The following is a 26,295-nucleotide window of genomic DNA, read 5'->3' as shown; positions in this document are numbered from 1 at the left end:
GAGCCACCGCACCTGACCCGGAACATTTTCATAATCACATAAAGTTCTGTCGGCCAGCACTGTTCTAATTGGTTATGCATCTATTGGGAGAAATCTGTGTTTCTTGTCTATATTAGTGAATCTCATATTATGATTTTCAGATCCAGAGGGCCTTTAAATTAAAAAAAAAATGCAAGTCACATAAATGAAAATTTTTTTCCACATGTATTTTCTACCACAGGTTGGTTGTAAACTGCTGGACATTAAGGATCATGCCACATTATTTTTTTCTTCAATATCTACTGCTATCCATTCCTTTATTCTACAAATATTTACTGAGTCCCTATAAACTGCAAACATTGGGAGAATGTTAAAAATATGTACCACAGTATTTTGGCCTTTGAGTGGCTTACAATGTAGTTAGAGGAACAAGACCACTGCCCAAAAATAAAAGCACTGTAAACATTAAATTACAATATAAAAGAAACCACAGGACAGTGTATAAATATATTTGAGTGGACACTAAAGATTACAGAAAGTTTTTTAAAAAAGGTATTACTGAATCGCTTGAACCCAGGAGGTGGAGGGTGCGGTGAGCCGAGATCACGCCATTGCACTCCAGCCTGGGCAACAAGAGTGAAACTCCGTCTCAAAAAAAATAATAATTTAAAAAAGATATTACTCTGGAACTTAGTAGTAGGAAATATTCACAAAAGATGTTGGAATTGAAGGATGGGTATTTCCTAAGCTGGTGGAGGAAGGCAATTTCAGGTATGGAGAGATGCCTGAACAAAGGTGGAATGCCTTTGAGGGTAGGCAAATCTGGCTGGTGCAGACCATTATGGAGGTTTGAGTGGATAAGTAATTGGAAATAATGTTGGAAAAGTGGGTTGGGACTAGTGTATGGTAGTTAATGGTTTGAATTTTGTCCTGAGAGCAACAGACCGTTACTAAATATAGTATTAAAGCAAGAGAGTGATAATGGAAAATGTTGGTTTTCTAAAAGCTTAATATAGAGAAGTATTTAGGCAGATGAAGGAAAGAAGAGAATGGAAGCAAAACATAACATTTTGAGTTTGAAGTTAGGGTGCACTCAGTAGGAAATGCTTAATAGGAAGCTAGAGGTACCCGTATGTGCCTGGAGTGTGGAAAGATAAAAAGGCACTAAAAAGATCTAGTTTTGGTAGACATCTGCGTGATGATTACAGCTGAAACCATAATAGGTGGATTCTTGAAATAATATAAGGGTAGAAAAGCAGCCAGGCTAAGGAATGGCTTGTATCCAGCATCTAGGGATGTCTTCCCCTCACCCCAAGATGGTGCCCTTCTGATTCAGGCAGCAACGGGCATGCAGCATTAGCTCTCGTGTCGTTTTACAATAAAGGGCCACTTTTGACAAATTTTGCACACTCCCTGGACATTGGGTGCATATCTGCAGAAGAGAAAGAAACATTACAACTCCAGAAAGAAAAGCCAAGAAAAGAACAAACGGCGATCAAGAATTAACTGCCAGTACACGTTTCCAGAATTCCTCTAACACGGGGCCGATAAATGGATAAATGGCTCGTGTCCTACCCTTGTAACAGGATAGGCTAGGAGACACCATTTCTTCCTCTAGAGTCCGGCGCCGAATCAGCTCCCCAGACACTTTCAGTACCAGATATCGCCCAGGGAAGGTCCTCATCTCTGAAGATCACTATTTGAACATATTTATTACGCTTTCTGCAGAGACTTCTCAATCTGACAGCCCCAGTTTGGCCCGGTGTAAAAGGACCGCAGGTACGTAAAGAACTCATCAAGCATTACAACAGAAAAGTACAGCCCTACCACCGCACGATATATGGCGTTCGTGCGTAGAGAGATTATACAAGAGGCAGAGGACCCGTCTGTAGAAAGAACTTAAAGTTATTCAAAAATTAAGGGGCGAGATCAAGTTCACAGATCTTTGAAAGTCGGCAGGACCGGGGCGCCGAAGGCCTGCACGACGTGAGTACTTGGGAATAGGACCTGGCTGGGCAGGGTTGGGAAGCGTCAGGGACGAAATCAGAGCCGCAGGCCCGCCGAGGAGAAGGGGGAGCCGCGGGCAAGCGCGACGCATGGCTAGCCAGCGACCCTGCTTCAGCCCGACCTCAAACTTGCTTCTGTACCTCGGGTAGCGCCAGAGCCCTTTCCACGCCCAGAGCGAGGAGCAGGGCGGCAGCCCAGAGCACCAGGGTCGTAAGACTACCCGGGCCGTGAGGCGCCATTTTCCGTTCCCTTGGTGCTCCGCTGCTCGCGCGACCCGGCCCCGCGGCCCCGCCCCGCAGCGCGTCAGGCCCTCTTCCCCGGGCGTGGCCTAAGCGGCCCGGTCCAGTCGCCGTGGGGCTGCTTGGGGGTTTTTCCTGCCCGTGGAGCTCTGCGCTGATCTTCATGCGCCCCAGCCCTCTTTCGGGGACACTGGCCGACCCCCTCTTCCTTTTCCCCTTTAGTGAAGGCCTCCCCCGTCGCCGCGCGGCTTCCCGGAGCCGACTGCAGACTCCCTCAGCCCGGTGTTCCCCGCGTCCGGACGCCGAGGTCGCGCCTTCGCAGAAACTCGGGCCCCTCCATCCGCCCTCAGTAAACATGGCGGCGCGGCGAGCGGGGCGGGCAGGGGGCGGGGCCCTGGCCCCCGCGAGCTCCCGGCCAGGGCGCGCGGCCCAGCTCTGGCTACCCACGTGTGGAGACCGGGCAGGTGGGCCTGGAGAGCGTGAGCCGGTGCCGAGAGGCTCCGGGGAGCGGCGTCTGACCCGGGGCGGGGACAAGGGGGCGGGGAGGAGCGGAGCGAGCCGGCCTCCGGCGTGGGTCTGAGAAGATCTTAAGTGCGAGCGGTAAGGTGGTGGTCTCCGCCGCGTAGAGGGAAGCGGGAAACCGGGAAAGAACGAGGGTGAAGGTGATGAGGGAAGGGCAAACCTCAAACTCCAGCGGGAGGACACGAGCCTGGATCGTCCCGGGCACCTAGTCCTCTTCACCACAATCCTGATAGCGCATAGCGTCCCGGAGCCTGGCGAGGAGGTAGGAGCGGGATAGACGCTCCCCTAACTCATTTTCTTTGCCTTCCCAGGAAAAGGGAGCGATGTTGATCTCAGGAAGCACAAAGGGACCTTCCTAGCTCTGACTGAACCACGGAGGTAAGGGAGTGCGTCGCTGCCCCAGGGTGGGCCAGCGCCCTGACTGAAGGGCGCCAGAGGATTCCTGCTCCCGGCGCGACAGTGTTGGTTAGGGCCAGCCAGAAAGCTCCTTAAAGCCGACCCAAGTGATCATCTCGAGTAGCCGAGCCAGGCTTCCCTTCCACATTACCCCCATGGTGTCTGCCTGGAAGTTCCTGACAGGTTTACATTTAGCTGGCTGGCAAAATTTCTAAGGTGTTAGCTATTAGCATTTTAAGGAGGGCCTCCAAAGCCTTTCATACCTTGAGGAATTATAGGCCCCAGGACAGATTTTGAGGGAATCTTTTTGGAACAGTTAGTCCTGCAGTGGTCTCACTGCCTTTTGTAGGAGTCAATGCGATCCACTGCAGTGTGTGACCAAAGTGAGTTCAGGTTTTTATTTTTATATTTTTTATTTTTTTGGGGGACGGAGTCTGGCTCTGTCGCCCAGGCTGGAGTGCAGTGGCGCGATCTCGGCTCACTGCAAGCTCCGCCTCGCGGGTTCACGCCATTCTCCTGCCTCAGCCTCCCGAGTAGCTGGGACTACAGGTGCCCGCCACCACACCTGGCTAATTTTTTGTATTTTTTAGTAGAGACGGGGTTTCACTGTGTTAGCCAGGATGGTCTCGATCTCCTGACCTCGTGATCCGCCCGCCTCGGCCTCCCAAAGTGCTGGGATTACAGGCGTGAGCCACCGCGCCAGGCCAAGTTCAGGTTTTTAAAAGGGGTCCCACATCACTACCTCTAATCCCAGCACTTTGGGAGGCCGAGGCAGGTGGATCATGAGGTCAGGAGTTTGAGACCAGCCTGGCCAATATGGTGAAATCCCATCTCTACTAAAAATACAAAAGAAAAAAGAAAAAAAAGTTAGCTGGGCACGGTAGCACATGCCTGTAGTCCCAGCTACTCAGGAGGCTGAGGCAGAAGAATCACTTGAACCCAGGAGGCGGAGGTTGCAGTGAGCCGAGATCATGTCACTGCACTCCAGCCTGGGCGACAGAGCGAGACTCCGTCTCCAAAAAAAAAAAAAAGGAGGGGTCCCACAATCTGCTGTTTGTGCCTTAGTGTGTTATAGTTGCAGTGAAACAACAGCTAGTTCTTCCTTTTGGCCTCCCTCTTTCTGGAGAGATGCAAGTCCGTAGCGTTTGGATCAATGTAGCGTTTTTAGAAAACCACAGATCTGTTCTCAGAATCTGGTCTGTTGCTAGGTCAGGTTTTTCCTGTCTTCCCTGGGGCTCTCTCAGGCCATCCAGGAGAATTCTCCATACATCATGCAAATAGAATTTTATCAGGAAGTCCTATCAGCAGAGTGTCTTTATTTCTGTACCTCTGTGTCCCATACTGGGACTTTCTTTCCTGTCTCTGGCCACCTACCTCTCTATACCACTAACCCTATAGTGTTCTGTGTTCTTTGCACACAGGAGACATCTTCTTTCCTCTTACTCCCCAGTAGTTCCCATCATCTCTATCATAGCAGTAAAAACTTGCCAAAGACGAATGAGAAAACTCAGGGTGTTGCAATGTGCAAAGGCCCAGGGCATGTTTAGGTTAAACCAGAGTTTAAGCCTGTTGGGAATCTTGTAGAACATGTGATCCAAGAGTTGCCAGCTCTGATTTTCCCTCTTTATTGGCCCCAAGAGGTTCAGAGTTCAGGTTTAGTCTGCATGAGGCCATATCTTGCCAGCTAGACAGTGTCTGCCCAAGAACACACTGTGGGAGAGCAGAAAGACAGCCTAATCTTTCTCCTAGTGGGCAAAAGCAGAAGACATAGTTTATGTTAGTCTGTCTCTTGATTAGTTGAAATCTAAACTATGTCCTGTGAATGACTGACTACAACACTCTGCTCCTGCCCTGGTTCTGGGAATAGTGAGGACAGGGCCCTTGGTGAACAACACCTGTCATAGCTGCAGACAGCACTGTTTCTTTCTCTCTTGTTTTATATCATGCTGCATAACCTTGAGCAAGTTATTTAATCTCTCAGTTTTCTTGTGTTAACTGGAGAGTATTCGTGTCTTAACCTGAGACATACTGTTTTGAAAATGTTAGCTTCATTATGTATTATTACTAATGTTTATAAAGCACCTCACACACTGCTGGGTTACGTAGCAGGTGTTCAACAAATGTTAACTGTCGTCATGTTAGGCTGTCTAACTACATGGCATTCTCTAGTGTTTTTTCCCCATACCAATAAGTACCCCAGAGGATTGCCTCTGAAGACAATACGATACGCGTGGAGAACAGACAGGGTAGGTGGTGAATCCCTAGACCTGGGTTCTAATTTACGCTCTGACAATAGTCGGCTCTGTGCTTTTGGAAAGGTCACTTGAACCATCTGAGCCTTAGCGTGTTTATCTGTGAAATGGTCAGTGGTGGGGGGTTGGTTGTAATAGTGGTGTCCAAAGATTTAAGATTTTAAATATTACAATCCCTTCCCTCTTTCTCTGAGGATTGTGGTATATTCTTGGGGGATTAACATTTCTTGTGCAGGAGTTAGAAAATCAACTTTCAACTTTCCCATCTTTTCAGTTCCTTCTTTCCAACTCCCTCCCGCACAGAGTGCCAAGAGTACTTTAGGCTGAAAGCCTAATCCGTCTAGGAATGCTGTTGAGTATGGCTCCCTCTTCCCTGTTCTGGAGCCTCTAGGGCTGAGTTGGAGTTTGGGGGCCATAGGGTGATAGGGCCATTTGGAACACAGCGATTGGTTCCCTGAAGGGGCCAGAACAAATGACTGCTGAGCTTCACCCCACCCCAATTCCTGATCTCTCACCTCAGCTACTCATAGAGCCAGATCCTCAGCTCTGCAGCTCCAGGCAACTCTACCTCAGAACAGGGATTGCTTCTCCAGGTAGGTGTCTGTCCCCAGCAGGATACGACCACTCTCTTTGGCTGGTCCTTTTGCCTCTCAGCTCCCTGGCTGGGTTGCTTCTCTCCAGAATGGAGAATCGTAATTCTGAAACCCTAACTCCAGCATGGTGCCCTCTCACCTTTCCCCTCTCACTTTTGAATCCAGCTGCTCTTCCTGCATCTGCTGTTGACTGTGATGTTGCAGGTAGAGGGGCTGAGAGGTGGGTGGCAGCACTTATCTAGTGGTGTTGGGGAGAACCTTAAGAAAGGGGTTGGCCTGGGGACGGCTGAAATGGAGTCTGTGGCTGCCACAGAGGCAGTCTCACTGATGATCAGTTAGAAGGGTGACACTGGGGATCACAGGAGGTGAGGGCTGAGGCCAGGGGCAGTAGGGGAAGCCCTGCTGCCATTAGTCTCCATGCTGTGTTTCCTGCTGGGCTGTGGCGCCAGGCTGGGCTCTGCTGGCTTAGTGTATTGTAGTGACTGGGTCTGTGCCTTCAGGTGGGGCCAGGAAATTCTGCAAAGAAACTTAGGCTAGAGTTTATTTTTCTTTTGGTACTCGTGTGGAGACCTAAGAAGGTTGTTGAATTTCACAGCTCTGCATACTCAAAGGTGCTGGCCAAGTTATATTGTCTCCTGGCTGTCGCACTCTGATGCTTCTCCCTCACTTATGTCCCCTACCAAACCCATACCAGGCCCTCTAGACCTTGAAGGGCTACCACTATGCTGGCTGGTCCACTTCTGATGGTATGCGATGTACAAGGCCCAAGGGTGAATGGCTACCAAGGCAAGATAGGCCTCACTAAGAGCTAATTCCTTTGCAGCTCACCCTGGACAGTATCACTCCGTGGAGGAAGACTGTGAGACTGTGGCTGGAAGCCAGATTGTAGCCACACATCCGCCCCTGCCCTACCCCAGAGCCCTGGAGCAGCAACTGACTACAGATCACAGACACAGTGAGGATATGAGTGTAGGGGTGAGCACCTCAGCCCCTCTTTCCCCAACCTTGGGTACAAGCGTGGGCATGTCCACCTTCTCCATCGTGGACTATGTGGTGTTCGTCCTGCTGCTGGTTCTCTCTCTTGTCATTGGGCTCTACCATGCTTGTCGTGGCTGGGGCCGGCATACTGTTGGTGAACTGCTGATGGCGGACCGCAAAATGGGCTGCCTTCCGGTGGCACTGTCCCTGCTGGCCACCTTCCAGTCAGCCGTGGCCATCCTGGGTGTGCCGTCAGAGATCTACCGATTTGGGACCCAGTATTGGTTCCTGGGCTGCTGCTACTTTCTGGGGCTGCTGATACCTGCACACATCTTCATCCCTGTTTTCTACCGCCTGCATCTCACCAGTGCCTATGAGGTCAGCAGGGATGGAAGGGAGAAGTACGTGGGACACTGGAGTCGGGGTGGAGAGGAGGGACAGGCACATAGGAAGGACCTGGGACCCTAGACCTCCTCCACCTAATGAGAGGGACAGAAAACTCATGGTGTGTTTATAATTCTTTCTCAGTGATGTTAGGTATAGGGGCAGGATTGGAGAGGAGGGTGCTATGCCGAGTGGGACTCAGAGTGGGTATGGGTTGGATATTCCCTCATGTTCCTGAGCGTCTTGAGGGAAATTGTGTGTGAGTTGTCGGGGTGAAGTCAGGAGGAAAATCTTTTTTCTGTATACCCAGTACCTGGAGCTTCGATTCAATAAAACTGTGCGAGTGTGTGGAACTGTGACCTTCATCTTTCAGATGGTAAGCAGAATGAGGAGAGAAACCGAGCCTAGGGGATGTTGGGGGACCTGAACGCAAGCATGCTGAGGGAATTGGAGTCTCCCCTGCGCTCAGATTGGCAGGATTGAAATTCCTGCTAGAGGTCAGCATCTTTGAGGACCCCAGAGGCATCCTGCTGCCCATGCCTTCCAATTCCAGCACAGATACTATGGTGGCAGCAAGCCAGAATTTGAGAGGACAAGGAAGAGGGAAGTGAGCCTAGGTGAGGGGAAGCCATGGGCATATTGGCGCTGAGGCCCATCTTTCTTCCTCTCTCTTCCCACCGTCCTCTGGCCCCCATCACATTTTTTCCACATGCAACAGGTGATCTACATGGGAGTTGTGCTCTATGCTCCGTCATTGGCTCTCAATGCAGGTGAGGAGTTGCACAGCCCCTGGCTTTCAGCCATGGCAGGTTAGGAAAGCACCTTTGGGAGAGACAGATGGAGGAGCGTGTACGGAAAAGAACCTGACCTTGGATGGGGAACTAATTCACTGCTTGGGCCCTTGGGTGGGTCTCTATCAGAGGAAGGCTTGGTCCACCTCAGTTGACAGCTAGTAACGTGTTACCATGCCCTATCTGAACTGATTAATCAACACCTTTTGGTGGAGCTCTGCAAACTTTTTTTTCCATTGTGGTGAATGATTTATTTCATTGTTAATGACCAAATGCTTTATCTCCGTGGCATGACGTGATTGCCCTACCAGGGCTTCTCCCCTGGGGAACCCTTTTCCAGGGATAAGAATGTGGCTTCTATGCTTACAGTGACTGGCTTTGATCTGTGGCTGTCCGTGCTGGCCCTAGGCATTGTCTGTACCATCTATACAGCTCTGGTAAGTGCAGTAAGCCCTGGTGTCGGGAGGGGAAGGGACGAAGTAAGGAGGGGAGATGGGAAGAGAAGGAAAAGAAGAGATAAGCTGAGAATATAGGTGAGGAGAATATAGGTGAAATTCTAGGGTGGTAAGATTTATGATAGGATTTAGCAGTGGGGATGGTATATGAAGGTAGAGGATGGGATAGGAATGATGTCAACAGGGTCACAGCAATTACGTGCCTAACAGCAGGAGAGTCCCCTCACTGGTAGTATGTTCTTAGGGTGGATGGTTTCAGGAGTGTCCAAGGGAGAGAATATAGTCATGGGTTCTTAGTTTCTGTTTCTGGTTGAGTCAGTAAAGCCCCTTCCTCATCCCTCTTTTATACATATCACCAGAGACAGAAACTAAAAACTGGCTTCAGGCTGCAAAAAGCCTAAAACAAAACAAAATAAAACAAAATGGAACAACAACAAAATAAGGCGGGTTGGACAAGCTGGGTTTAGAAGGCCTCTGTGGCAGGTTTGCTGTGCTTTCCTTGCAGGGTGGGCTGAAGGCCGTCATCTGGACAGATGTGTTCCAGACACTGGTCATGTTCCTTGGGCAGCTGGCAGTTATCATTGTGGGGTCAGCCAAGGTGGGCGGCTTGGGGCGTGTGTGGGCCGTGGCTTCCCAGCATGGCCGCGTCTCTGGGTTTGAGTAAGTATACCCCTATTCCTGGCTGGGGTCTGCAATGCCTGGGCGCTGAGCCCATCCTAGAGGCTGGTCTCAGGGCTATAGTAAGCAGAGGGCAAACTGGGAAGCCTGAGGTGTAACAGCAGACAGTGGGAAACTGGTCCTGCAGAGATGGAGGGTGATTACAGGTGCCTGGCTAGTGTTTATGGAGAGTCAGGACGTTACCTGGGATGCGTACCTGGAACGAGGGTGGGGTGGAAGAATGGAGCCTCCCTCTAACTGGCAGTGTTGTCTCTTGAGTGCACCCAGCTTCTTGCCTTCAGTCACCCCCTTGGCCCTAGCAGTGGTGTCTTTCCTCTCCTGTCCACTGACTCCTGTTGCCAAGGCGGCAGGAAGGCTGTGTCTCTCAGGCTTTGCACAATGACTGGGTGGTGTCTGTTACAGGCTGGATCCAGACCCCTTTGTGCGGCACACCTTCTGGACCTTGGCTTTCGGGGGTGTCTTCATGATGCTGTCCTTATACGGGGTGAACCAGGCTCAAGTGCAGCGGTACCTCAGTTCCCGCACAGAGAAGGCTGCTGTGCTGTGAGTGCAGGGACAGGAAGGGAGTGGAGCAAGGTCTAGGGGAAGGGGTTCCCCAGAGATAATTGGGGTGGGGCAGGATGCCAGAGTGCATACACATCCACTGTGGTCAGGATGTGGGTCTCCTTTCTGGAGGTCAGGGGCACACACCTAAGGGTGTCTGTTAATGCCGGCTGTCCTCCTGGCACTGACCTCTTTTGCAGCTCCTGTTATGCAGTGTTCCCCTTCCAGCAGGTGTCCCTCTGCGTGGGCTGCCTCATTGGCCTGGTCATGTTCGCGTATTACCAGGAGTATCCCATGAGCATTCAGCAGGCTCAGGCAGCCCCAGACCAGGTGAGAAGGCTCTGTCCTGTTCCTGTGAGGGCAGGCCTGGCCCCACAACAGGAGTGTCTAGGTAGGAAAGGACTGACTGCAGAAAGCACTCCCACCCTGGGTGGGAGATGGTTGTAAAATCCTTTTCCACTCTGAGATGCTAGGAATCTAGCATGTGAGGATCGCAGTCCCTAGCATCACCTAACCACAGTGCTCATCCTACTGGGGTGAGGACCTACCCTTACTGACTCCCCATTGGGCTCCATGTGCTCTGTTGGGAGCTATCACATACCTTGTCTCACCTAAGCCTCTAACAGCCTCATTTCACAGAGGACAAAACAGACTCAGTGAGGTAGCCAGTAAGCAGAAGTCACACTAGTAGCCAGAAACAGCTGCGGGCGAATTGTGTCATTCCCTCTGTAGAGCTCATTTTCTTTCCACTTAATGTGTAGACACTTGGGTCAGCAGAGATGCCCCAGGCCCTGGCTTCCCTTGTAACATACCTAGTCTCGGTAGACTCGCTGGGGCACATGCAAAGGGAGCTTCCCTGCAGAGCCGGCCCTGGGAAGGCCCCTCTCTGAGGACTGCTCTGCACCTCCGCTTTGCTTGCAGTTCGTCCTGTACTTTGTGATGGATCTCCTGAAGGGCCTGCCGGGCCTGCCAGGGCTCTTCATTGCCTGCCTCTTCAGTGGCTCTCTCAGGTACCCACTTTGACCATTTCCCTCAGGTCTGGTACACCTGACCCCTGTCTGGTACAAGGTGATGGGTGGAGCGGGGTGGTGGCGGGTGGGGAATCCATCCAAGTTTCTCACTGTGCCTGCCCCATCTGTGTAGATGACAAGGGATAGCTCATCTTTGTAGGCCAGAGCACATTTTCTCTCAAGAGATACCCCTGTTTTGGTTAAGAGTTCTTTTATGGTACCAGAAATTGATCTCCTCGAATGAAACCCATATCCACATTCAAAAAAGGACTGTGTCCTTGCCTTCCAGGCCCACTCTGAGGTGGCATCAAGTCCAACTATGAGGAGGTTTCTTGGTGGTACCTGTCATCTCCCCGCTTTAGGACACCATTTCCTCCATAGAGTCCGATAGAGCTGACAATTTTGCCTCGCTCAGCTCCTCATCCTCTTCCTCTTTTTCAGCACTATATCCTCTGCTTTTAATTCATTGGCAACTGTTACGATGGAAGACCTGATTCGACCTTGGTTCCCTGAGTTCTCTGAAGCCCGGGCCATCCTGCTTTCCAGAGGCCTCGGTGGGGTTATGCTTCCTCATCTCTTCAGTCTGGGTCTTTCTAAGCTTCACCCTGACCATTGTCATCAGTCTGCTGTAAAACACCCACTTTATCCGGGGCTCAGCACTTGCATAATGAAGCACACAACCTTCCCTGCATGCATGGTTGTTTACATCTCAGGGCATGTCCTAGGGAGGTCTCTGAGTCACATAGGAGTGAGGACTTGGTGGGAGAAAGCTGGGGCATGATGTAATATGCCTTTTGTTTCCAGAGAGACAGAGGTGGTAGTTTGGCTGGGCAGGGAGCCTTGCTTTACCCCATTGCTTGTGTTAACTCACACCTTCTTGTTTCCTCTCCTCTCCTTTTCCCCAGCCTTTGGCTATGGGCTGCTTTGTCTAGGAATGGCCTATATTTCCTCCCAGATGGGACCTGTGCTGCAGGTAATAACTATAGAGGGTAGGAAGCAATTTTAAGGGAGAGAAGGAATTGATTGAAACAGGAAGTTGAGAATGGCAGCTATATTGAGAGGAATGACCGGGGGGCAGGTGTAAGAGATTCCCCTTTGATGGACCATCTTTACTGTGAACAGACTTTCAAGCAGCCAGAGGACGCAGGGTCATTCCTGGGATGTTGTAGGCTGAGAGAGAGCTAAGGATCAGACTCAGAGGAGAACTCAAAACACATCTCTCTCCATCAGCCCCCCTAGCAGCCTTTCCTGCCCTCTGGAGTTCTTTTTTGTTTTTTTTTTTTTGAGACAGAGTCTCATTCTGTTGCTCAGGCTGGAGTGCGGTGACGTGATCTCAGTTGACTGCAATCTCCACCTCCCAGGTTCAAGTGATTCTCCTGTCTCAGCCTCCTAAGTAGCTGAGGGACTACAGGCATGTGCCACCGTGTCTGGCTAATTTTTGTATTTGTAGTAGAGACGGGGTTTTACCATGTTGGCCAGGCTAGTCTTGAGCTCCTGACCTCAGGTGATCCTCCCGCCTCGGCCTCCCAAACTGCTGGAATTACAGGCATGAGCCACCGCCCAGCCACCTCTGGAGTTCTGATTGTTTCCACAGAAGAGACAGATCTGACAAGTGGGGCTTCAAGGCCATGGCAGGTGGCTATGCTCTATGGTGAGTCTGGGCATCTCTGAGTCTGAGTTCTTTTTCCTTTTCTTCTCACTCTGTCCTCCTAGGCAGCAATCAGCATCTTTGGCATGGTTGGGGGACCACTGCTGGGACTCTTCTGCCTTGGAATGTTCTTTCCATGTGCCAACCCTCCTGTGAGTGATGCATCTGGATCCACAGTCAGGTGTAGCAGGATGGACCTGGGGGTTGGCAGGGCTGTCACCAGGAGAGCTGAGGACTGCCATGAGGCCTGGCAGGACTGGCCTTGTGACAGGCATGCACTGTGTCTTGGCAGGGTGCTGTTGTGGGCCTGTTGGCTGGACTCGTCATGGCCTTCTGGGTCGGCATCGGGAGCATCGTGACCAGCATGGGCTCCAGCATGCCACCCTCTCCCTCTAATGGGTCCAGCTTCTCCCTGCCCACCAATCTAACTGTTGCCACTGTGACCACACTGATGCCCTTGACTACTTTCTCCAAGTAAGGCGGGGCTTGCTGTCTTCTTGTTTCCTCAAAGCCCTCCTTTGAGGGCTTTCACAGGGGTCTTGCTAAGGGATGGGCCACCAGAGGCCCCAGGGAAATATTGGGTATTGGGTCCCAAGACCCTGGGACCATGCGGGCAAGTAGAGACTTGTGCCCGAGGAATGCCCTGCCAACGAATTGCTAATTGTCCTCACCTCTGCTCTTCCCAGGCCCACAGGGCTGCGGCGGTTCTATTCCTTGTCTTACTTATGGTACAGCGCCCACAACTCCACCACAGTCATTGTGGTGGGTCTGATTGTCAGTCTACTCACCGGTAAGGGTGTAGGATCGTGGTGCAGATGAGCACTGAGGGGTTAACAGAGGGCCCTAAGGGACTCTACTGTCTAGGGAGAAAGGCTCCTGCCCTCTGAGCTCTTGGGTGTCCGTAGCTATCAGGCTTTTCCGCTAGGATGTAGGAGGTGGGTGGGGGCTGGGGTCTCTGGGGCCCAAGGGAGGACATGGGGCCCACTGCTGTGGATGGTTCCACCCAGAGACTCAGAAGCCGTTTCCCTTCAGGGAGAATGCGAGGCCGGTCCCTGAACCCTGCGACCATTTACCCAGTGTTGCCAAAGCTCCTGGCCCTCCTGCCCTTGTCCTGTCAGAAGCGGCTCCACTGCAGGAGCTATGGCCAGGTAGTACCTGCTGTCCAAGTGACCCCTCCCTGCCCTTCTCCACAGATGCCACTGACTCTTCAGGTTCCCTTCTACCCCTTTTCTCTCCCCCTTCCCCCGGTGCCCCTCTCAGGATCAGCTAAGCCTGGGCTGTCCCACACAGCTGTCTCAGATTCTACCCACAGGACTGCACTGGCTTGGCGAGGCAGAAGGATCTCAGGGCTCAGAGGAGCTCAGCCCCGGCCTGGGCCGGTCAGCTCCCCTCCCCAGCCCACCCTGCGCTCCCCACTGTGCTGTGCTCTCCCTCTTTTCCCCCTGCTCTCTCTCCCACACCCAGCCTTGCTGGGCTCCCTTCTGGCGGGGACCTTTTTTGTGTGAATCCTGTCAACCACCCGTCATCCGTCTTCACCACTTCCACCCCTTTGGCTCTGTATTTGCAGGACCACCTCGTGGACACTGGCCTGTTTCCTGAGAAGCCAAGGAATGGTGTGCTGGGGGACAGCAGAGACAAGGAGGCCATGGCCCTGGATGGCACAGCCTATCAGGGGAGCAGCTCCACCTGCATCCTCCAGGAGACCTCCCTGTGATGTTGACTCAGGACCCTGCCTCTGTCCTCACTGTGCCAGGCCATAGCCAGAGGCCACCCTGTAGTATAGGGATGAGTCTTGGTGTGTTCTGCAGGGACAGGCCTGGATGATCTAGCTCATACCAAAGGACCTTGTTCTGAGAGGTTCTTGCCTGCAGGAGAAGCTGTCACATCTCAAGCATGTGAGGCACCGTTTTTCTCATCGCTTGCCAATCTGTTTTTGAAAGGATCAGGCTCGTAGGGAGCAGGATCATGCCAGAAATAGGGACAGAAGTGCATCCTCTGGGAAAAAGATAATGGCTTCTGATTCAACATAGCCAGAGTCCTTTGAAGTAAGTGGCTAGAAACAGCACTCTGGTTATAACTGCCCCAGGGCCCAATTCAGGACTGACTCTCCACCATAAAACTGGAAGCTGCTTCCCCTGTAGTCCCCATCTCAGTACCAGTTCTGCCAGCCACAGTGAGCCCCTGTTATTACTTTCAGATTGTCTGTGACACTCAAGCCCCTCTCATTTTTATCTGTCTATGTCCATTCTGAAGAGGGAGGTTTTGGTGTCCCTGGGCCTCTGGGAATAGAAGGTCCATTTGTCTCCTTTGTGTAGAGCAAGCAAGTTTTCTGCCTCACTGTCTCATCCTCCACCTCTGAGATGGACACTTAGAGACAGGGCAAATGTGGATCCAAGAAACCAGGGCCATGACCGGGTCCACTGTGGAGCAGCCATCTATCTACCCAACTCCTGAGCCAGGCTGCCTTGGTGTCATTTCTGTCATCCATGCTCCATTTCCTTTTGGAGTTTCTTCCCCACATATCTTTGTTCCTGGGGAATAAAAACTACCATTGGACCTAGAATTTGGGCTCCTGTACTGTCTTCACTTGCTCTTTCCCACCCTACTGCATCCCCTGGTGAGGATAAGGAGTCCCATCCTATGTACAGGTCACCTTCCTGTGCTGAGGAGGGAGGCTGTGGCGTCAAGTCTCTGCTGTCCCCGTGTCTGCAGGGGACAGCGTTGTGCTCACTAGGGTGGAAGAGGCACACCCTCTCCTAATGCTTCTCACTCCCTGGGGCTTACTTAGTTTGTCCCTTCTCCGGCCCCACTTTCCCTTTGCCAGAACCTTTTGCTCTCAGATTTTTACTTTTGGAACTGGAGGAGGAATGTTCCCATCTCATTTTAGAAACGGAACATTCTAGCTGAACTTTTATGGTCTTGTGAAGAACACTGTGCTCACGCCCTCCCACACCTGGCCTCTGCCCCTGCCTGGCCCTGTTCAGCTGCCCACATCAGCTCTGCACAAGCTCTCCGGGGTCTCTTAACAGAGACCGGGTCCCAGGCATATCTGGGTTCAGCCTCAACTGAGGCCTTCTCCTGGGGCTTCTAGAGTACATTCCAGCTGTTCTCTCATATTCCATGCAGCTCAGGCCTGGGATGTTCTGTGTCCCTTTTTCTACCTCTACCCCAGCTCACTCGGTCACGCCCCAGCCCCTTTCACCTCTGCCCTGGCCAGCCCTGTGGAGGAACAGGGCCTGGTTGTGCCAGAGCCCAGACACTAGCCACTCCCAACCTGCCTAGGCCTCATTTATGTTCATGATGACAATAATGTCTCCTAATGGGTCTTAAACCTGTTGTCCTGGATTTTTTTTTTCCATTCCACAAGGCTCTGGTCTTGAACATAAACATTCCTTCCAGTATGGACTTTAGGTATCTGGTCATGATCTATTCTCAGTCTGGGAAGGTACTTGGACAGGCCAAAGGTGTGTCCACTGAATCTACCATATTTCAGACATGTCTGAGTGGTACTCCAGGGAGATCTGGGGAGAATGATCCCCAGGGTTTAATTTGCTGCATTAGGTAAGGTCGAAGTGAGTCTATGTAAGAGGACTTGGAAACATTTTATGAGGGGCCCTTGGACTCAGGCCTATTTTGTTTTGTCCTGTGAGTTAAAACTTCAATGATGGGAAGATAAGAAGCCTATAATTATTATTTAGAAAAGATTCCTTTGGGAGACCAAGGCAAGAGGGTTGCTTGAGGCCAGGAGTTCCAGACCAGCCTGGGCAACATAACCAGATCCTGTCTCTACAAAAACAAACTAGCCAGCACGGTGGCACGAGCCTGTAGTTCCAGCCACTTGGGAGGCTGAGGTGGGAGGATTGCTTGAGCCCAGGAGGCTGAGGTTGCAGTGAGCCAAGACTGTACCACTGCACTCCAGCCTGGGCAACAGAGGAAGACCTTGTCTCTAAAACAAAACAAAACAAAATCCCTTTTCCTTCATAGATTGTTTTTGGGGAATGTAACCGAATCCATCATGCCAGACTCCCAAATTCAAGCCTTATTTGTTTCCTGGTTCAGGTGCCCTGGTAGAGCTGCTTCTAGGACAAGGTCTTACCAATGGAGGCAATAGGAACCGAGAATGTCTGTAAAAACTAGAAGTGGACGATTTATAGCTCAAGTCCTACTAGAAGGAGAGACTGGTGATTGTATGTCACCAAGAACTGTTGAAGGAATGGGATTATCCCTGGATTCTTTTTTTTTTTTTGAGATGGAGTCTCGCTCTCTCACCCAGGCTGGAGTGCAGTGGCGCGATCTCGGCTCGCTGCAAGCTCCGCCTCCCGGGTTCACGCCATTCTCCTGCCTCAGCCTCCGGAGTAGCTGGGACTACAGGCGCCCACCACCACGCCCGGCTAATTTTTTTGTACTTTTAGTAGAGACGGGGTTTCACCGTGGTCTCGATCTCCTGACCTCGTGATCCGCCCGCCTCGGCCTCCCAAAGTGCTGGGATTACAAGCATGAGCCACCGCGCCCGGCCATCTCTGGATTCTTAGGGCCTGACCTCTGAACCCATTTTCTGGTCAAGCCAGTGTCTGTAGGAGAGTTGAGAGCAGGATGCCCCCTCACTTCTGCCCTTGGTCCAGGGCTTTACATAAAAAATACTACATTGGTCATATCTGCAAGCATTGGGATTGTAAAGTGAGTAATGCCCAGAACTGCACTGTCTCTAAGTCCTCCAAGAACTGTGCATCCTTCCAGTAGAAGTCAGGACAGTCCCCAAACATGCCAGGTTGACTCTGCCCCGAGGTCTGCCCTCTTCTCTGTAGTCCCTCCCCCTGGGACCCAAGGGCACTGTTCCTTGGTTAACTACCTCACTCTGCCAATCTGACAAAATTCTAGACTTAAGAGGGCCCTCATTTGTTCAGTACATTTATCAATCACCTACTACATTCAAGGGCCTCACCTTTTTTTTTTTTTTTTTGAGACAGAGTCTTGCTCTGTTGCCCAGGCTGGAGTGCAGTGGCGCAATCTCAGCTCACTGTAACCTCCACCTCCTGAGTTCAAGCAATTCTCTGCCTCAGCCTCCTGAGTAGCTGGGATTACAGGCACCTGCCACCATGCCCGGCTAATTTTTTGTATTTTTAGTAGAGATGGGGTTTCACCATCTTGGCCAGGCTGGTCTTGAACTCCTGACCTCGTGGTCCACCTGCCTTGGCCTCCCAAAGTGCTGGGATTACAGGTGTGAGCCACTGCGCCTGGCCAGGCCTCACCTTTTATACAGCTAAAGAAACTGCTATGCCACCCCAGGACTCTACCAGGTGTCAATCCGAAATTCTTGCATTTTAACTATATTTGCATAGAAGAGGAAATAAGAATGCCACAGGATTAAAAACTTTCAAGAGTTATGATATTTAAGGGCAAGTGGCAAAAAGATCCAATTCGTACAACTTTCAAACCTTATAACAGAGAGCAAAGATGCTCTTTCATTTCTAACATAGTAAACCTTTTTCTTCGTGCAGCATTTAAAAAGTACTGTTTGATGGTTATGAGGGTGTAGTCTAAGGCTTGGGTTCAAATACTGGTGCATGCATTTAACCTTAAGCTTCAGTTTCTTCATCTGTTAAATGTGAAATTCACAGGGTTAAGGACTCAAAACTATGTTGTGTGCATATATGTACAGATATGTATATATGCATTCCTTAAATATCAGTTATTGTAATAATTATTCATTGTAGTTTTCAAAGCACTTTTCATATACTACCTGATATTATTCCTTGGGAAAGAAATACTTCCCCTATCATCTGCGTTTTTAATATATAAAGTAACTGGATTGCTTGGCTGATAAGTGCTTGAGGCAGAGCTGAAATGAGGGTCTATGACTCCCAGTAGCCCACCAAGTTGTATTTGTGTTGTCATGAAAACAATGTCCTTTTGGATAGGATATTGTTATCTGTGTTCACAGAGGTTTTCTGGGACATCAGTCCCTAGTACAGGGAGGCGCTAAGTTGGCGGTGATGGTACTATATCATTCTAGAATCTTTCTGGAGCAGTGGCTTGAAAACTTTTTTGACTGAGACCCACAGTAAGAAATATATTTTACATCATGATCCAACACACACATAAATTGCATATATGTTTGTTTCTTTTTTTTGAGACAGCGACTTGCTCTGTCACCTAGGCTGGAGTGCAGTGGCACCATCTTGGCTCACCATAACCTCTGTCTGCCAGGCTCAACTTGAGCAATCCTCTCACCTCAGCCAGGGCTACATGGGGAAGTAGTTAGCCAGGGAACAACCCATAACACGATGTGAAGAACTCACATCAATTACAAACAAGATAGTTTGGAGCCATTGACTTGATTCATGCTAAGATGGCTGCAGTTTTACCCAGATTGCTTTTACAGTATCAGTGCAAATATCCATAGAGTGAAAACAGCAAATTACATTTTAGTATTACTGTATAAGAAAACAGTTTTAACTTTAGCGACCCCTTGATGCGATCTCAGGGACCCCTAGGGTTTCGTGGACCACACTTTGGGAACTGTCGCCCTAAACCAGGAGACACACAAGAACTATTATAATAACACACTAACCTCAGGCCAGGCGCCATGGCTCATGTCTATAATCCTAGCACCTTGAGAGGCCAAGGCGGGCAGATCACTTGAGCTCAGGAGTTCAAGACCAGCCTGGCCAACATGGAGAAACCCCATTTCTACTAAAAATAGAAAAATAAAATAAAATAAAATTAGCCGTACGTAGTGGTGCACGTCTGTGATCCCAGCGTGAGCTGAGATCGCGCCACTGCACTCTAGCCTGAGCAACAGAGCAAGACTCTGCCAAACAAAACAAAACAAAACAAAACAAACAAAAACATAACTCCAAGCTGGAGACAACCCAAAAGTCCATACGATCTAGTGTTACGTGCTTACAGGGGTGCTATGTAGCAATGGCAAACAAATTAACCACAACCACACACACTGACAGAACAATGGTGATCAAAAGAGAGCAAGTCACAGAAGGAAACACTATGATTCTCTTTGTTAAAGTTCAACATGGAAAAAATTAAGCTCTATTGTTCTTGGCCCCATAGGAAGGTGGTAAAACCATGAAAAAAGGCAAGGCAATGATTAACCCCAAGGTCAGGATAGTGGCTCCTTGAGGGAAGAGGGTAGATGATGTGGTCAAGGATGGGCTTTAAAAGTTCCAGCACTGTTGTAGTGGACATCATAGAGGTTCACTTTATTTATTTATTTATTTTCTCTTTGAGACGGAGTTTCGCCCTTGTCACCCAGGCTGGAGTGCAATGACGCGACCTCGGCTCACTGCAACCTCCACCTCCCGGGTTCAAGCAGTTCTTCTGCCTCAGCCTCCCGAGTAGCTGGGATTACAGGTGCCTGCCACCATGCCAGGCTAATCTTTGTATTTTTGGTAGAGACAGGGTTTCACCACAGTGTCCAGGCTGGTCTCGAACTCCTGACCTCAGGTGATCCACCCGCCTCGGCCTCCCAAAGTGCTGGGATTACAGGCGTGAGCCACTGCACCCAGCCTAGAGGTTCACTTTAAACATTACAAATATGTATGTAAATATATGTATGGTAAATATTTTTAATCTATTGATATCATATGAGGATCATTGGCATTGCTGTCTATTTTCAATATATTATTAAGGAGAAAAAGCAAGATGCAGAATAACATATAATATGCCACCATTTCTAGTAAAAATGATGAGCAAAAGAATATGTCAGTACTTGGCCGGGCTTGGCGGCTCACGCCTGTAATCCCAGCACTTTAGGAGGCCGAGGCAGGTGGATCATGAGGTCAGGAGATAGAGACCGTCCTGGCTAACACAGTGAAACCCTGGAGGCAGGAGAATGGCTTGAACCCGGGAGGCGGAGCTTGCAGTGAGCCAGGATTGCACCACTGCACTCCAGCCTGGGCAACAGAGCGAGGCTCCATCTCAAGAATATGTCAGTACTTGTTTGCATATGCATAAACTATCCCTAGAGTACTATAGAAGAAACTAACAATGATGACTGGCTGAGAGGGGGGCCAGCAGGAAGGGAGACAGGGGTAAGAGAGGCCTGATCTCTTATCTCTCTATGCTTTTTTTTTTTTTAATTCTTTTTGACTTAGACATGGCTATCACAGAATTTCTATGCCTTTTTATAAAATTTATAAAGGATAATATTTTAGTATTAGTAATACAGGAGCAATTCCTGTATTACTAATACTAAAATCAATCCCTCCCTCCCCCCCCCCCCCCCTTCCTTCCTTCCTTCCTTCTTTTTCCTTGAGACAGGGTCTCACTATGTCACCCAGACTGGAGTGCAATGGTGCAATCATGGCTCACTGCAGCCTCAACCTCCTGGGCTCCAGTGATCCTCCTACCTCAGCCTCCTGAGTACCTGGGACTACAGGTGCACACCACCACTCCTGGCTAATTCTTTTGAATTTTCTTTGCAGAGATGCAGGTCTTATCTTACCACGTTGCCCAGGCTGGTCTCAGACTCCTAGGCTCAAACAATCTGCCCGCCTCAGCCTCCCGAAGTGCTGGGATTACAGGTGTGAACCATCGCACCCGGCCAAAGTATTTCTTAAAGCCCTATACCTCTGGAAGTTTAAAAATACTCCGGCCAGGTGCAGTGGCTCACGCCTGTAATCCCAGCACTTTGGGAGGCCGAGGCGGGTGGATCACTTGAGGTCAGGAGTTCGAGACCAACCTGGCCAACGTGGTGAAACCTTGTCTCTACTAAAAATACAAAAAAAAAAAAAAAAAAAAAAATTTAAAAATACTCCTAAATAACATCTGCATTAAAGAGAAAGTCACAATGGAAATTATAAATCCTTTAGAAATGTACTGCAGCTAGAGCATCACATGGCAAAAACTGTGGCTTTAGATGGGCTATCTTAAATGTTGAATAATCTGATGGGCAAAGAAGAAAATCTCATTTAATTTGCTGTGTTTGATTAGTATTGAGTTTGAGCACCTTTCACTTTTTTTCTCTTTCTTTTCTCCTCCTCCTTTTTCTTCTTTTTTGATTTAGATTTTTCTGTGAACTTACTGGTCACATCCTTTGTCAATTTAAAACATTGTCAGAACTCTGTATATGTTCTGAATAGTAATTTCGTGCACCAGTTTTTTCCCCTCACTCCCTTTTCCTTTAAATTTGATTATTTTAGTATTTCTTTTAATGTAAGTTTCAAATTTTATGAAAGCAAATCTCTCAGTCTTTTATAGCTCCTGTTGTTTGTTTGTTTTTGAGATGGAGTCTTGTTCTGTTGCCCAGGCTGGAGTGCAGTGGAGTGATCTCGGCTCACTGCAACCTCTGCCTCCTGGGTTCAAGTGATTCTCCTGCCTCAACCTCTGGAGTAGCTGGGATTACAGGCGCACACCACCATGCCTGGCTAATTTTTGTATTTATTTATTTATTTTTTTTGAAACGGAGTCTCACTCTGTCGCCCAGGCTGGAGTGCAGTGGCGCGATCTTAGCTCACTGCAACCTCCGCCTCCCGAGTTCACGCCATTCTCCTGCCTCAGCCTCCCGAGTACCTGGGACTGCAGGTGCCTGCCACCACGCCCGGCTAATTTTTTTGTATTTTTAGTAGAGACGGGGTTTCACCATGTTGGTCAGGATGGTCTCCATCTCCTGACCTCGTGATCCACCCACCTCGGCCTCCCAAAGTGCTGGGATTACAGGCGTAAACCACCTTCCCTGGCCCATCTACTGCGCCCAACCCAGCTCCTGGGTTTTGTATTTTGTTGAGGAAGGCATTTACTACCCCAATATTAATAAAATATAGTTTAAATATTTAATATTTCAACTTTTCTCTCTAAATGTTTAATCGTTTTACCACCTGTGTTTGATGTGATGGGGTAGAAGATTCAATCTAATGTTATTTTTCCCTTCAGTGGATAGCCAATTATCTCATACAATTTATTGAAAAAGCCACTCTTCCTTCAAGACCTTAAATGCCACTACTATCATAAGCTACATTTATATTGCAAAATCGATTTATATTTATAAACTTTCTGTATATTTAGATCTACATTTTCATATGTGGCAGGGAAAATTCCCACTCATAATCTTTTTGAAGATTTTTTTGGCTGTTATTGAACATTTCTCTTCCAAAAGAGAATCAGAATTCTCCAATTCCAATTTTAAAACCCTATTAAGATTTTATTAGGATTGTATTAAACTTATAGACTAATTTGATTTTCTCACATGACAACAGCAGAGAAACTGCTTTTCCTGAATGATGCGAGTGCCACATCTGTGTGGCTTTCCATTCAGTTTTTTATGTGTGAATTTTTGTTACTTGCTTTTGACAGGCAATCTCAGAGAGCTCTCGCTCTGTCTGAATTGTCCACAAGGGGTCCCCAATATCCAAAGTATGTATGGTGCTTATAGTGAGCTCCCCTCTGAGTCTTTGCATAAGCACTGTTATTTCAAAGTGGCAAGCAGGCTCAGATTATTAAGGCTCAATTAACTTGCATTATTTGCACGCAGAAATGCAGTAGTGATCCTAACCAACCTGGTTTAATCACCTCGACAGATTGAAAGAAGCTTTCCATTTACTCTGCAAAACATACTGACCAGTGGGCAAAGCCCACTGAAATCCCACAGCTGGTGGCTACTCTGAAGCAATCGCACACACGTGACTCTACCACTGGGTTGCCAAGAATCAGTTGTGTTTTTTTCTCAAATCTGTGTTTGCTGATTGTACAGGTATTCTAATCACCTTGTTATCAGGTGGGAGCAGAAGGCCAGGTTCCCCACAGAACCCCCCATTAACACCCTGGGAGGAGCACCTCATTACGTCTGGGCAGGGGTGTTAAGTTCAGGCTCCCCACTAGCCTCCACTGACACACCGTGGCTCGGGAGGAGTGCTTCCTACGTGGCCTCCAGTGACACTGTGGGTGTGGGACTCTACTTTCTGATGCTAGAGATTTCTATTCTGAACACTTTATGTAAATGGAATCATAACATATGTGGCCTGTTGTGCCTGACTTCTTCACTTACCATAATGTTTTCAAGGTTTATCCATGTTGTAGCATACATCAGGACTTCATTCCTTTACATTATAGATGTACTACATTTTGGGCCGGGTGTGGTGGCTCACGCCTGTAATCCCAGCACTTTGGGAGGCTGAGGCGGGTGGATCATGAGGTCAGGAGTTCAAGACCAGCATGACCAACATGGTGAAACTCTGTCTCTACTAAAAATACAAAAAATTAACCACGGATGGTGGTGGATGCCTGTAATCCCAGCTACTCGGGAGGCTGGGGCAGGAGAATCACTTGAACCTGGGAGGTGGAGGTTGCAGTGAGCTGAGAGCACACCACCGCACTCCAGCCTGGGCGAAAAGAGTGAGATTCCATCTCAAAAAAAAAAGGTGTACTATATTTTGATAATTTTCTTTTTTCTTTTTCTTTTTTTTTTTTGAGATGGAGTCTCACTCTGTCACCCAGGCTGGAGCACAGTGGTGTGATCTCAGCTCACTGCAACCTCTGCCTCCCGAGTTCAAGCGATTCTCCTGCCTCAGCCTCCCGAGTAGCTGGGACTACAGGCATGCACCACCATGCCCAGCTAATTTTTGTATTTTTAGTAAGGACAGGGTTTCACCATGTTGGCCAGGATGGTCTCAATCTCCTGACCTTGTGATCCACCTGCCTTGGCCTCCCAAAGTGTTGGGATTATAGGCGTGAGCCACCGCACCCGGGTGATAATTTTCCATTGCATGGATGTGTACTACATTTTGTTTATCCATTCATCAGTTCATGGACATTTGGGTTGTTTCCATTTTTGGCTATTACGAATAATGCCACAGCAAACATTCATGTACAAGTTTTTGTGTGGACACGTTTTCATTTCTCTTAGTTATATACCTAGGAGTGGAATTGCTGGGTCATATGGTAATTACATTTAGCCTTTTGAGGAATTAGCAGACTGTTTTCCAGAGTGGTTGCAAACTTTACATTCCCAGCAGCAAACTTATAAGAGTTCCTATTTCCTTTGGGAGGCCAAGGTGGGCAGATCACGAGGTCAGGAGATGAGACCATCCTTGCTAAGATGGTGAAACCCCGCCTCTACTAAAAATACAAAAAATTAGCCAGGCGTTGTGGCAGGCTTTTATGGGCCCAGCTACTTGGGAGGCTGAGGCAGGAGAATGGTGCGAACCAGGGAGGAGGAGCTTGCAGTGAGCCAAGATCCCACCACTGCACTCTAGCCAGGGCGACAAAGCAAGACTGTCTCAAAAAAAAAAAAAAAAAAAAGTTTCTGTTTCTCCAAATTCTTGTCAACTCTTGTTAGTGTCCATCTTTTTTTTATCTTAGTAGGTATGAAGTGGTTCTCATTGTAGGAGTTTTCTTTCTTGTATTTTATTTTTATTTTTAGAGCAGTTTTAGTTTTTTTGTTTTTGTTTTTTTAATTGATAGGAGAGTACAGGGAGTTCCCACATACCTTCTCTCCCTGGGCATACAATTTCTCTTACTGTTTTTTTTTTTCGAGATGGAGTCTCACTCTGTCGCCCAGGCTGGAGTGCAGTGGTGCAATCTCAGCTCACTGCAACCTCCACCTCACGGGTTCAAGCGATTCTCCTGCCTCAGCCTCCCAAGTAGCTGGGACTACAGGCGTGTGCCACCACGCCTGGCTAATTTTTAAATTTTTTGTAGAGATAGGAGTTCACCAGGTTGCCTAGGCTGGTCTCGAACTTCTGGATTCAAGCGATCTATTCGCCTGTAGTCTGTTTTGAATTAATTTTGGTATATGGTGTGAGGTAGTCACCTAACTTCATTTTTTGGCAAACATGTATACAGTAGTCCCAAAACAATTTGTTGAAGGAACCATTTTTCCCCATTCAATTGTCTCGGCACCCTAACTGAAAATCAGTAGACCACACACAAAAAGGCTGCTTTCTGAACTCTTGATTCTATTCTATGGTAGAGAGGAAAAGGGGATGATAAGATTTATTTTTGAATATCAACATAACATGTTTCCCTTTGGTTAGTTGTTTACCTGGTATGTTTTTCTAACTTTTTTTTTTTTGAGACGGAGTTTTCGCTCTTGTTGCTCAGGCTGGAGTGCAATGGCACGATCTCGGCTCACTGCAACCTCCACCTCCCGGGTTCAAGAGACTCTCCTGCCTCAGCCTCCCGAGTAACTGGGATCACAGGCCTGTGCCACTATGCCCAGCTAGTTTTGTACTTTTAGTAGAGATGGGGTTTCTCCATGTTGGTCAGGCTGGTCTCAAACTCTTGACCTTGTGATCTGCCCGCCTCGGCCTCCCAAAGTGCTAGGATTACAGGCATGAGCCACCACCCCTGGCCCTGTTTTATTCCACTTTGGGTCCTTAAATTTAAATCTTGTGTCTTTTTTTTTTTTTTTTTTTTTAGACAGAGTCTTGCTCTGTCCCCCAGCATGGAGTGCAATGGCACGATCTCAGCTCACTGCAAGCTCCGCCTCCTGGGTTCACGCCATTCTCCTGCCTCAGCCTCCCGAGTAGCTGGGACCACAGGCGCCTGCCAACACATCCGGCTAATTTTTTGTATTTTTAGTAGAGACGGGGTTTCATCGTGTTAGCCAGGATGGTCTCCATCTCCTGACCTTGTGATCCACCTGCCTTGGCCTCCCAAAGTGCTGGGATTACAGGCTTGAGCCACCGCGCCCGGCTGTCTTTTTTTTTTTTTTTTTTGAGACAGAGTCTCACACTGTTGCCCGGGCTGGTGTGCAATGACACGATCTCAGCTCACTGCAACCTCTGCCTCCTGGGTTCAAGCGATTCTCCTGCCTCAGCCTCTGTAGCTAGGATTACAGGTGCCCGCCACCACGCCTGGCTAATTTT

General features: G+C 49.0%; 2 protein-coding genes across 11 annotated transcripts in view; one reads left to right on the top strand and one right to left on the bottom strand.

The window, feature by feature from the left end:
• Window positions 1–26,295, bottom strand: part of ATRAID (all-trans retinoic acid induced differentiation factor) — a 103,229-nt gene that overhangs the window by 2,557 nt on the left and 74,377 nt on the right. Inside the window, exons 2-3 of one of the 2 annotated variants that reach the window (XM_058426155.1) lie at window positions 2,127–2,229; window positions 1,290–1,411 (exon numbers count right to left, since the gene is read on the bottom strand). In XM_058426155.1, the coding sequence (XP_058282138.1) occupies window positions 1,290–1,411; window positions 2,127–2,225 (221 nt within the window). In that variant the 5' untranslated portion in view covers window positions 2,226–2,229. Of the gene's footprint in view, window positions 1–1,289; window positions 1,412–2,126; window positions 2,601–26,295 lie in introns of those variants that run through there. The other variant, XM_032172519.2, reaches the window with a different exon arrangement.
• On the top strand, window positions 1,319–15,038 carry SLC5A6 (solute carrier family 5 member 6). Of its 9 annotated transcripts, XR_009209214.1 has the most exons (18): window positions 4,166–5,389; window positions 5,916–5,988; window positions 6,812–7,344; window positions 7,661–7,726; window positions 8,069–8,120; window positions 8,511–8,578; window positions 9,102–9,256; window positions 9,677–9,817; window positions 10,018–10,147; window positions 10,739–10,827; window positions 11,269–11,381; window positions 11,733–11,800; window positions 12,541–12,627; window positions 12,768–12,949; window positions 13,162–13,265; window positions 13,508–13,623; window positions 14,043–14,520; window positions 14,791–15,038. XR_009209214.1 is itself a non-coding variant. In XM_032172506.2 (17 exons), exons 1-17 carry the CDS (start codon window positions 5,183–5,185, stop codon window positions 14,187–14,189), a joined length of 2,331 nt encoding a protein of 776 aa, XP_032028397.1. In that variant the 5' UTR covers window positions 4,166–5,182; the 3' UTR covers window positions 14,190–15,038. The 9 variants fall into 9 exon arrangements, 8 of the variants coding, with proteins under 8 accessions (XP_032028402.1, XP_032028398.1, XP_032028400.1 ...); XM_032172506.2 differs by having other exon boundaries at window positions 14,043–15,038; XM_032172511.2 differs by lacking the exons at window positions 4,166–5,389; window positions 5,916–5,988; window positions 14,043–14,520; window positions 14,791–15,038 and adding exons at window positions 1,319–1,758; window positions 3,059–3,125 and having other exon boundaries at window positions 13,508–14,036.

This window comes from Hylobates moloch, unplaced genomic scaffold (assembly GCF_009828535.3).
Source record: "Hylobates moloch isolate HMO894 unplaced genomic scaffold, HMol_V3 SCAFFOLD_13, whole genome shotgun sequence".
NCBI lineage: Eukaryota > Metazoa > Chordata > Mammalia > Primates > Hylobatidae > Hylobates > Hylobates moloch.
The sequence above is the reverse complement of the archived record's forward strand: the minus strand, read 5'-3'. Positions and strand labels throughout refer to the sequence as shown.

Excerpts from the sequence above, each read along its gene's own strand:
- SLC5A6 (XM_032172505.2), top strand. The coding sequence starts at position 5,183 with ATGTTAGCTTCATTATGTATTATTACTAATGTTTATAAAGCACCTCAC. Across the intron at positions 7,345-7,660 it reads ATCTCACCAGTGCCTATGAG|TACCTGGAGCTTCGATTCAA; the intron begins GTCAGCAGGGAT and ends CTGTATACCCAG. Across the intron at positions 12,628-12,767 it reads TTCCATGTGCCAACCCTCCT|GGTGCTGTTGTGGGCCTGTT; the intron begins GTGAGTGATGCA and ends GTGTCTTGGCAG.